The 13,010-nt window shown below is 17.4% G+C and overlaps 4 protein-coding genes across 4 annotated transcripts in view; 2 read left to right on the plus strand and 2 right to left on the minus strand.

Annotated features, from left to right (window-relative positions):
• Positions 1-1,634: 1,634 nt before the first annotated feature.
• Positions 1,635-2,339, minus strand: PGSY75_0719600 (putative 60S ribosomal protein L11a; the record flags this gene model as incomplete). The annotated part of the gene is made up of 2 exons (XM_018785037.1): positions 1,635-2,081; positions 2,265-2,339. 2 exons carry the CDS (start codon positions 2,337-2,339, stop codon positions 1,635-1,637), a joined length of 522 nt encoding a protein of 173 aa, XP_018642538.1.
• A 1,750-nt stretch (positions 2,340-4,089) lies between these two features.
• Positions 4,090-5,187, plus strand: PGSY75_0719700 (putative 40S ribosomal protein S10; the record flags this gene model as incomplete). The annotated part of the gene is made up of 3 exons (XM_018785038.1): positions 4,090-4,174; positions 4,710-4,871; positions 5,021-5,187. 3 exons carry the CDS (start codon positions 4,090-4,092, stop codon positions 5,185-5,187), a joined length of 414 nt encoding a protein of 137 aa, XP_018642539.1.
• Positions 5,188-6,107: 920 nt separating this feature from the next.
• PGSY75_0719800 (hypothetical protein) lies at positions 6,108-7,466 on the minus strand (the record flags this gene model as incomplete). The annotated part of the gene is made up of 1 exon (XM_018785039.1): positions 6,108-7,466. The coding sequence occupies one exon, from the start codon at positions 7,464-7,466 to the stop codon at positions 6,108-6,110; it is 1,359 nt and encodes a 452-aa protein (XP_018642540.1).
• Positions 7,467-8,456: 990 nt separating this feature from the next.
• The window catches only part of PGSY75_0719900 (putative membrane protein), a gene marked incomplete at both ends in the record, with an annotated part of 10,299 nt that continues 5,745 nt past the window's right edge, over positions 8,457-13,010 (plus strand). The window contains one exon of the mRNA XM_018785040.1: positions 8,457-13,010. This exon is cut by the window's right edge and continues 5,745 nt beyond it. Coding sequence (XP_018642541.1) covers positions 8,457-13,010 — 4,554 coding nt within the window.

Here is a 13,010-nt window from a genome sequence, read left to right on the forward strand (position 1 = left end):
ATATAAATATATATATATATATATATATATATATATATGTTCAAATTTAAAAGTATGTAATAAATAAAACGTTTGAATGAGGTCATGAAAAAATTAATTATTAAAAAAACAGGTTGAAAAGAATATAATAAGAAAAATATAAATTACATAAGATATAAAAGTAATAAAGCTACACACGTTTAAATATATATATATATATATATATATATATATGTATGTATGTATAGACGATTAATCACAAGGTTGAAATAGTTGAATTTTTAAAAAGATAAAATATTTAAATACAAACAAAATAAATAAAATATATATATATATATATATATATATATTTATATGTGTTTATTTTTTATTTTTTATTTTTGTTCTTTTGATTTGTTCTAGTTTTTCTTTTTTCTGGAAAAAAAAAAATAAAAAAAAAATACATACATATAATATCTTCATTTATATGTTAATATATGAGTTTTATAAAGCACAAATTAGTGAACATAATATTTTGAGTTTATATTTTTTTTTTCCCACCTCCCCCCAAAAAAAAAAATAAAAAATAAAAATAAAAATAATAAAAAAATAAAAAAATAAATATGTATATTTATATATATATATTATGTTGATTATAAAATAATTGTACTCTTTTTAAAAAATTATATTTACATATTAATATATCATATTATTATGTGTGTGCAATGTTTCATTTACATAAATTATGAAGAAACATTTTTTTTAAAAGAATATAAAGGAACATCATTTATTTTTTTTATTATATTCTAAATAATAATGTGATGATGTGAATACATCTTAAGATTATAATATTATAAGATTATAAAATTATAAAATTATTTTACACTTTTTTAAACATATATAATTATATATACATATATATATTTACATTTATATTTCTTTTTAATATTTTATTTATTTATTGTGTGTACTAACTGATAAATGCATAAAAATATAATTTAAAAAAGAATGTGGACACATATTTATTCATTATATTGTTTCTTATTCTTTTATATAATTTTTTAATCTTAAAGAAAGAAAGATTTCTATTATTTCCCAAAAAATTATAGACCCTTTTTTTTTTTTTTTAAAAAAATTTACAGACATGTATATTATAAAAATGTCACAAAAAAAAAAAAAAAAATATTCATATCAACGAGCCTCTTCCTTTACTGACAATTATTATTCATTATATAGATATTCTTTCTTCTTATAAACAACCTCAAAATTGTTGTAAAAGATAAATATAAATATATTTATATATATATATATATATATATAAATATTTATTTATTTTTCTTTATATATATATATAAAAGAGTTTAATATATAAAAATAAAGTCGAATGTTTTATGAAAAATAATAAAAAAAAAAAAAAAAAAAAAAAAAAATTAAAATTTTAAAAAGTAATAAAGTTAACGTAAAAATGAGCATATATATAAATACAACATTAATTGATAAATATATATATATATATATATATATATATATTTATATATATATATATATATTTATATTTATATTTATATATATATTTTTCCATGTAGTACCATTTTAAAATTAATAGTGCTGTCCTTGTTCATATTATATATATGAATTCTTTTTAATTTTCTTTTTTTCTTTAAAAAAAAAATCATTCATTTTAATAAAATACCATCAAATTTCGTTTGAAACCATTTCATTGCATCTTCTTTAGTAACTTTATGAGTTTTTGAGATTTTCGATCTTCTTCTTGTTCTTCTTGTAACTCTATAACCTGACCTTGATAAATGAACATAAAAATCCATACCATATATACCTGTGGATGGATCATATTTAATACCTAAATCAATATGTTCTTGAATTCCAAATCCAAAATTTCCAGTATCTGAAAAGTTTTTTCTTCTTAATTCATATTCTTTTACTTTTAATCCTTTCTCTAATATTTCTAATGCTTTCTTTCCTCTTACAGTTACAAAACATGATATCTTTTCATTTCTTCTAACACCAAAAGATCTTATAGTAAATCGACATTTGCCAAATATTGGTTTCTGCTCAGTTAGTTGTTCCAACACTCTTGCTGCTCTCGTTAGCCTATCACCCGACTGAAGCAAAAAAAAAAAATAAAAATAAAAATATACATATATAAATATATATATATATATATATATATATATTTATTTATATATATATATATTTATATATATGTGCAAATTTACAATATATCATATATTAACATATACTTTTTCATTTATTTTATTTTATTTTTTTTTTTTTTTTTTTCTTACTTCTCCAACACAAATATTGAGAACCAATTTGTTCACTTTAATTTCTCTCATAACATTCTGTTCTTTGTTTTCCATTTTTTATAAAAATATTAAAACTTAAAATTAATGAATAAAACAAAAAGTCAATTATTTCTATATACAAATAAATATAAATATATATATTATATTTTTCTTTTCTTTTAATTATCTATATAAATAAAATTATATTATTTATATACAAAGCAACATAACTGAAAAGATAAAATAATTACATTATATTAAACTATAATTTTTTTTTTTTTTTTTCTTATCATTAAAATGAAAAATAAAAATTTTTCGATATTCAAATTGGAATAATAAAAATATATATATATATATAATATAATATATATGGGCTTATATTTTTTTGGAATTAAGAATGTATATAAAAAAAAAAAATCGAAAATTCTCTCTTTACATATATATTACATAATATTATTTATTTATATAAAATATTATTTTATATAGTTCATAAATTGGTATATTATATATTATAATATATATATAATAATAATCAAACTATTTAAAAAAGAAGAAAATTTGAATTCTTCATCATAACACTTGTATGTATATGTATATTTTTTTTTCTTTATATTTTTTTATTATTGTTGGAAAAATGAAATATTAATATAATATATATAAATTATATGCATATATATATATATATATATATTATAATATTATTATAGTGGCATGTATATACAATCCTTTTTATTATAACAAATAAATATAATTTTATTTATATTCATTTTATTATTTTCGTTACACTCTTCTTTCCTTCTATCATATTATTTATTATATAAATAAATATATTTATTATATATATATATGTAAGAATAATTAAAGGGGAGGGGCAAAGGAGGGGCAAAGTATATTTTAAAAAGTACGGTTTTTTGAATAATATATATTATATATATATAATATATATATTATAATATTATAATATTATCATATTTTTATTTGAAAGGGTAAAATTTTAGTGGAAAGAGGGGTGATTCAATAGTACTATTAAATTAAGCCCAAATAAAAAATTATGTTAACATATAATATTATATAAATATATATATATTATATATATATATATATATATATTTTATATTAAGAGGCAAAGAATTAAACATATCATTTTATATATATTAAATAAGAACAAATAATCCTTATATATTAAAAAAAAAAATATACATATATTAAATAATCCTTTTTTATAATAACGTTGAGATTTTAATATATGAAAATAGAAATGTATGTATAATAATATATATATATAAAATTATATATATTTTATATAATATGTAATAACCCTATATACAACAAAAGATATATCACCATATATATAATATATAACAAAACGAACAATAATATTTATTATTATATATTAATTATATATTTATAAATTTTACATTTTTTCAAAATATACAATAAATATTAAAATATTATATTTATATATATATATATATTTATATCCCAACATATTATTTATAAAATATATACATATAATATTATATATATTATAATAAAAAATATTTTATATGTATATTTTATTATTTTTATTATAATTTTATAAAAAAATTTTATTTTCAAAAAAAAAAAAAAAAAAAAATGATATATTTTTTATTTTAATATAAATAAATTATAATATTATTTAAAAGGGAACTTAAAAATTATTCAAAAATAAAAAAAAAAAAACTTGAATATAATAGAATATTTTCATATTATTATATAAAATCTTACATATAAATTATAATTTTCCTTCTTTTTTTTTTTTTTTTTTTATATATATTAAATTTTTATATAATATTCTAAAAAAATGGATAAACAAACACTTCCACATCATAAATATAGTTATATACCCAAGCAAAACAAGAAACTCATTTATGAGTATCTCTTTAAAGGTATTAAAGGATAAACTTTAAAATATAAAAATAATCTATATTAATAAATATAATATATATATAATTATATATATATTTTATTATATCATAAAATATACATTCATATATATATATATATATATATATATATATATTTATATATTATATTATATGTTGTTTTGTTTAATTCTTTTTTTTTATTATTTATTTTTTTTATTTGGTACATTTAAAGATAATTTTGTTTTATTATTTATTTATTATTTTATTTTTTTAAATAATTATGAACAAATCAGGAACTTTTGATATTTTTTGCCTGTATGTGTACATAATTTTATATATATATATCATATTTTTTTTTTTTTTTTTTTTTTTTTTTTTTTTTTTTTTTTTTTTTTTTTTTTTTTTTTTTTTTTTTTTTTTTTTTTTTTTTTTTTTTAAAATTTTTTTTTTTTTTTTTTTTTTTTTTTTTTTTTTTTTTTTTTTTTTTTTTTTTTTTTTTTTTTTTTTTTTTTTTTTTTTTTTTTTTTTTTTTTTTTTTTTTTTTGGCTATTTATAGAGGGTGTTATAGTAGTTGAAAAAGACGCAAAGATACCACGTCACCCACATTTAAATGTTCCAAATTTGCATATAATGATGACATTGAAATCATTAAAAAGTAGAAATTATGTTGAAGAGAAATATAATTGGAAACACCAATATTTTATATTAAATAATGAAGGTATATATATATATATATATATATATATTTATTTATTTATTTATATGTATATTTTTTTGTGATACACATATTTAGTTTATTTTTTATTTTTTTTTTGCCCTGAGAAAAATGTGTAATATACATTTTGACTACTTTTTTCATTTGTTTAGGTATTGAATATTTAAGAGAATTTTTACACTTACCCCCATCAATATTTCCAGCAACCTTATCCAAGAAAACAGTTAACAGAGCTCCAAAAATGGATGAGGACTTATCAAGAGATGTAAGGCAACCAATGGGAAGAGGAAGAGCCTTTGACAGGAGACCATTTGAATAAAGAACATTTTATATGTTAAAATAATACACACACACACATATATATATATATATATATATATATATATATATGTATGTATTATTGTATATTTTATTATAATTATAATCAAACTTATATTTGTTATTCTTTTTTTTTTTTATTTTTTATTTTTTTTTTTTTTTTTAAATATAAATATATGTGTTCTATATAATATGTATATTATATATTTATATTTATTTAATATACATTTATTTATAAAAATTTAAAAAAACTTTAATTATGTTTTTACTACAAAACGAATGATTTTTAAAGAAAATGTCATAAAATTTATATTATTCAAAATAATGAACAATCACATATATATATATATATATATATATATATATGTATGTATATATTTCTTCATTTTTATATTATTCGGATAATATAATAAAAAGCTTATAATTAGTTCAATAATTCATTTATTCGTGAATTTTTTTTATTTTTTATTTTTTGTTTAATATAACAAATAGACAAAAGAAAGTTACCAAAAAAATAAAATAAAATAAAATAAAATAAGAAGGAAAATGTAATAAATATTATATGGGATGAGGAAATATGAAATTGTCATGAATTGAAATAATTATGAAAACATAAAAAATATCTCTTTAAAAATATATATATATATATAAATAAATATATATATATATATATATATATATATATATATATAATATATATAATATATTCATTTATATGTCTACTAAAAAAAATATAGTCGGGATTTTTTAGGGACAGACAATTTTTACATACATATAAATTATTTGTACTTCTATAAAGTTGATATATTTAATACAAATATTAAAGGAAATATTGTTAAGGAGTAAGTATTACATTGATTATACACATTTTATCATTTATACAAATGATTGTTTTTCATTTATATATTTATTTTTATGAGTTCACTTTTTTTTTTTTTTTTTTTTTTTTTTCTTCTTTTCATCTAGATTTGCATCCATTTGGGTATCGGAGTTTGTTTCTTGGTTTGATAATTTTCCAGCGAGTTTATCTTCTCTCCTTTGTTTTCTCTTTAGATATTTATTATGTATCATTTTTTTAATTTTATCGTATATTTCTTTATGTTTTTGATCTTTCTTTTTCATATATTCTTTAAAGAATGATGGCAATTGAATATCATAAAATTTCATAAGTGATGTTTTTGTTTCTTCAGAAAATTGTTTTCTTTTTTTTTTGTATAGTGAATTTTCGCTAATCATTTTTTGAGCCGTTGTATTATAATTGATTGAATCTAAAAATTCTTTTTCATATTGTTTATGATTAAAATTATTATAATATTCATTTGCATTTTTTGAGAACATAATATATAGATAATCAGGTCTAATACCTTCCATAAAATCTCTATTTTTAATTTGATTTTTAATAGTTTCTAATTTTAAAAATGCATTATCTCTTTTTAATATATTATTCATTTTTTCTATATTTAGAAAATCAAAAAACATTTTTAGGATAGATGGATGAATACCTTGTCTATTAATTTCTTTATTTACTTTACAAATGGTTATAGGTAAAGTGGTTTCATCATCTTCTAAAATTTTATTAACACGTTCATGATCATTTAAAGGTGTATATGGAGACACTTCTTTTAGATTTCTAACTGTCATATATAATTTCCACAATAATTCTTTTTCAAATTTAAATATTTCAGTGTAGGAAGGCATATAAAATTTAAATTTATATTCTAAGTTATAACAGAACATATCATATGTAATAGAACTTTTATCTTTAAACATTTTATCAATAAATATTTTAGGAGTTAAAGAATAACAACATAATGGTTTAAAAGGATCACATATTTTTCCTACCAATTTTAATAATTCATATTTTATGGGATTTATTAAATTAAATGGTAATTCATATCCTTTAATATATTTTGGATTTAATTTATCTTTTAATAAAATAAAAGGTTCATCTTTTAAATTGGTATAAGGTAATTTATGTGGATATTCATTTATTAATTCTTCAATTAATTTATATTGTGAAGATGATTTATAATCATTTTTACGCATGTTACTTTTTTCATTTTCTTCTTTCTTCCTTTTATTTATTATAATTTTTGTTTTTAATTGATTACTTTTTTTTTGAGCAGGTCGAGATACATATACTCGAAAAGTTTTGCCCCCAAGCTTATGCCAACACCATTCTGAATTATTAATAAAAAAAAAACAAATATAATATTTAATATAAAAGAAAAATAAAACAATCAAAATTTTTAAAAATAACAACTTCTTCTTTAAAATCATGCTTTTACGCTTTCTCAATAAAAAAAGAAACCCCACCGCACATATATAAATCAAAATAAATCAAAATAAATAAATAAATATATATATATATATATGTATATATTTACATATATATATTCATATGGTAGACATAAAATAGGGGAAACAAAAAAAGTTTCTTATTTTCATTTATAATGAATGATCATATTATATTCTTTTTTTATATATATTTCTGGATATGTAATAAAATAATTATACAATGTAACTAATCTATTTAGTGATCTCATATTTTTTTTTTTAATTTTTCTTACATTTGCAAAACATTCCATATAAATAATTTATTCATATATATATATATATATATATATATATATTTATTTATTATTTTAAATATATGCTTGTAAATATTGATTGATATAAAATATATGAAAATATTCTAAGGAAAAAATATTATATATAAATATTATAATATTTATATGTATTTATATATATATATATATATATATATATATATATATTATTTTGCGATCATTTTATTTGTATTTTATTTTTGAACGTATATATATATATATATATATATATGTGTATTAGTTATATATATATAAAGATCTGGTTTAATTTATATTTTTATTTAATCTTGTCATAATATATATATATATATATAATATATTTGTATGTATGTATGTATTTCCTCATTTTAATAACTATATATATATATAATATATATGTATTTTTTTTTTTTTTTTTTAAATAAATACAATTTGTTCATATATTTCAAATTTATAGTATTTATCATGTTTTGTTTTGTTTTTTTTTTTTTTTTTTTTTTTTTTTTCCTTTTTTTTTTTATATGTTATTTTGTTTTAGTTTAATATAATTAATTTTTTTGTTTAAATATAAAAAAAAAAAAAGGATTACATATATGATTATTAAATAAATAAATATATTATATATATATATTATATATATATATATTATATATATATATAATATATATTATATGTATATATAATGAATAATATAAATTTAAGTGAATTTAATAAAGCTAAAGTGTATCTATGGAAAACAGAAAATACATGTGATGAATTATTTTATCACATATCAAAAAAGATAAAAGGTTTATATGAGAAAATAAATTATGATGATTTATTTCATCATTTATATAATTATATAAAATATATTAATTGTAGTAACAATGATTTATTTTTAAGATATGAAAAACCTATACAGAATTGTAATAACTTATATAAAAATGGAGTGGATCAAGAGAATCAATATTTTTTCAACATTTTTAAAAATTCTAACTATGTTAAGAGGAATGGAAGTCTATCTATAAGTTATATTAACATGATAGATAAAAATATAAAAGTTGATCAAATGAATTTATTTTCAAACGTTTTTATGTCTATAGGAATACACGAGCTTAAAGAAGATGATGATCAAGAGGTTGATCAAAAAAATAAAAATGAGGAGGAAGATGAATCCAAACGTGTATCTAACATGAATATTTCGAATAATTCGCATAATAACACCCATCATGATCATAATAATAATAATAGTAAGGAAGATATATTTTTTAAGTTGAATGACAAAATAAAAAATTTAATAAATACATACAATACTATCCATTTTAATAACAGTTGTGTTTTTATTCAAAGAGTATTGATAATTCCGTCAACAGAAAAATATGATGATATTATTATGTCAAAAATTATGGATATAAATGAAAATTTTTTATTTTCTAGTCAAAGTGAAGAAATGAATATAAGCACCCATAGTGCTTCTAACAATATTATACATCTATCAAAAAATTCTAATAATAATACAAATGAAGATATAAAGAATGTTTATTTAAATGAAAATAAAAATATTAAAACTGATTTTTTAAACAAAAATAATTTTAATGTTATAAAAAACTCCCCTTATTATGATTCATCAAATAATTCTGAACATATTCTTTTAAAAAATAATATCGAAAAAAATAATAAAATGTGTGAAACACCAACTAGCCAAAAAACAAATAATGATGAAAAGGACAAAAAAAATAATACTAATATAGAAGGAACAAAAAATAATAATACAACTAGTACAAATACTTTTAAATTCAAAAAAAAATATTCTTCTCATTTTTTAAAAATGTTTAATAAAAACATAGTAAAAGAATATACATCTACAAATACAAATAATACTTCATCCTTTCTTTTAGGAAGGGGGCTATCACTAGATGAAGTCGTGTCTGATGGAGTAAGAGGAAACAATTCAATAAACTCAAAACATGAAAATAATAAAATGTGTCATATGAATGGACATCAGAGTGATCATTACAATGATAATAATAATAATAATAATAATAATTATAATTATAATAATAATTATTATAATGTTATAGACAAACGATCTATAAATAATAATAATATTGAACCGAATGATGAACGAAACAAATATCATTGTATTGATTATATTTCAAACTGTGATGAAGAAGAAAAAAAAACTCAAGAGAATGAGGAACACATTTCTTTTATTTATAACAATTTTCATAACTTTAAAATAATTATATTTTTACCTTCCATAAAAAAACATTTTAATATACAATATAATAAATTCTTTCAAGCAATAATTATGAACATGTTTTATATGTTCATTTTTTTTTTATATGATCTACTAACAAAAGAAAACATGTGGATGTATATGCACACACTTATAGATACTATGAATTATGAAGATAGAAAAGAAAACACAAAGACTCATAGCAAGCGTGTTAATCAAGAAAGGGATTACAACAAAGTAGACAAAGAAGGAAATAAAAATGAAAATAAAAATGAAAATAAAAATGAAAATAAAAATGAAAATAAAAATGAAAATAAAAATGAAAATAAAAATAATAAAATAATAAATAAAAATAAAAAAATAAAGAATAAAAATTATAATTCATATGAACAAAGTATCAAAAACTTTAAACTTATAGAAAATACACAATATGATAATCCAAATTATAAAGAGAAAGAACGAAATAATGAAAAGTTAAAAAAATTTAAAAGAACAGAACAAAATAAGAAAAAAGAAAGAAAATATATGCAACATAAATATGTGTATAAAAAAAATGAACATGAAAAATTAATAAAGAAAAATATTATTAAGGAAATGAAAAAAGAGCAAATAAATACTTATGAAAGAAAAAATAGTGTGGATAATAATATATATATTAATCTAAAAAAATACTACAACGATGTAAAAACAAGTATTATATCTAAGACGGAGCAGTATGTTATTAAAGGTGAAGAGTTATTATATGATGGAATTTATAAAGTTTCTCGTTCAAGTACTTGTGAAGAGAATGAATGTAGAAAGAATAAACAAAGAAATGTTGATAAATCATATAAGGTTGATAAGGATATTGATGGAGATGATAAAGAGAATGATAATGAAGGTGATAGTGATGATTATAGTGATGATAATTATAGTGATGATAATTATAGTGATGATAATTATAGTGATGATAATTATAGTGATAATAATTATAGTGATAATAATTATAGTGATGATAATTATAGTGATTCTAATTACAGCGATTCTAATTACAGTAATTCTAATTACAGCGATTCTAATTACAGTAATTCTAATTACAGTAATTCTAATAACAGTGATGATTATGATGAAGAGGAGATATCTTCTGTCGAAGAAAATTCTTCAAGTGATAAAAATGAAGCATACAAAATAAAAGATAATAATACAGATGTTAGTTCATATGATGATAGTTATGATAACAGCTCATTGAGTGATGAATTTTCTGGTGATAATAATTCATTTAATTCAAATAATAATGAGAATAGTCTTGGTTCACTTAATACTTATGAGATAGGTAATAAAAGAAATGTATCCCATCGAAAGGATGAACATTCTAAAAAGAATGATGATTATTATAATGATGATGATAAAATGTCAGAATGTAGAAGCAAAAAAGAGAAAACAAAAAATAAAAAAAAAAATGTGAAACCAAAAAATAAAAAAAAAAATGTGCAACCCAAAAATAAAAAAAAAAATGTGAAACCCAAAAATAAAAAAAAAAATGTGCAACCCAAAAATAAAAAAAAAAATGTGAGACAAAAAAATGAAGTGAAAGATGAAAGAAAAAAGAAAAGACGCCTTTCTGATATAAAAAATTATGAATGTAGGATTAAAAAGAAAGCAGGTGATATATATTTATTATTAGGTAGTCCATTAGATTCCTTGGAAATATATATGAGTTGTTATGAAATATGTAAAGATCATGATGATATAATATATGAAGGAAATGTTATATTTTGTATGATATTGTCTATTTATTTATATATAGTTCAAAATTGGATTCATTTTTATAAATTAAATAAAAATAAAAAGTATCCTTTTAAATTTCCTGAGATTATTGAAAATTTTATATTACAAATTCAAGAAAAGGTTCTACCTACAAAATATACTAATTATTCAAATTTTTTTTTTGATACATCTTATAGTATGTCTATAAAGGATAAGGGTCATCGAAGTAATTATTCTAACTATTATTATTCTCATCAGTCACATAATCAAACATGCAATCAAGCAAATAATCAGGAAGGTAGTCAAATAAATAATCAAGAAGGTAGCCAAATAAATAATCAAGAAGGTAGCCAAATGAATAATCAAGAATGCACGCAGATATATAATCACGAAGGTATGCAAACACAAACACAAGCACAAGGACAAACACACAACCAATCATATAACCATTCACATAATACATCACAACAACAAATAAACACCCTTTCTTATTATAATGTAAATTTATCATCATTTTATAATTCAGAACAAAGTATAGATACTTCTAGTTTGAATATAAAAAATATTTCTAGTTTTATAAATTTATTGTATGACCACATGAAAGATAATTCTATTCTAACCCTAGATTGTAAAGAAGAAAAATATTATTTTTATAATTTAATTATTGAGCCACATAATATTTTATTATATTTATTATGTATTATAGATTTTAAATTAAATGAAGTATTGTGTGTATTACAAAGAAGTTCATCAATCATTGCACAAGAATATTTTTGTGATTATTTTTTATGTTATATAAAATATCTTTTAATATTAAAAAAGAAAAGTATGATATATTTAAAAATAAGTAAATATTCTTATAATGTTGAAAGGTTTGATTATCCTTTGTATATAAAATTTCACATGCAGTTGGCTTTAATATATAAATATATTGGATCTTTTAGAAAATTTACCTTTACAATATATTTATTATGTATATCATTTTATTTGAATAAAAAATATTATTTAGCATATTATCTTGTTAACAATATATTACCTTTTTATAATTTGTCTTATCTTCATATGAATTATCTTTTTAAAAGAATCACATATGAGGATGACAAAAATTATATTCTAAACAATAATATGGAGACTACATCTATTCATAATAATGCTGAAATAAATTCCACCTTTTTAATTAAAACAATTATGTTATATAATAATAATATGTGTGATAACAGTAATATAAATAATATGCTACTACAAAATACGCAGAGAATGAATATACCGTTT

This window comes from Plasmodium gaboni, chromosome 7, assembly GCF_001602025.1.
Source record: "Plasmodium gaboni strain SY75 chromosome 7, whole genome shotgun sequence".
Taxonomy (NCBI): domain Eukaryota; phylum Apicomplexa; class Aconoidasida; order Haemosporida; family Plasmodiidae; genus Plasmodium; species Plasmodium gaboni.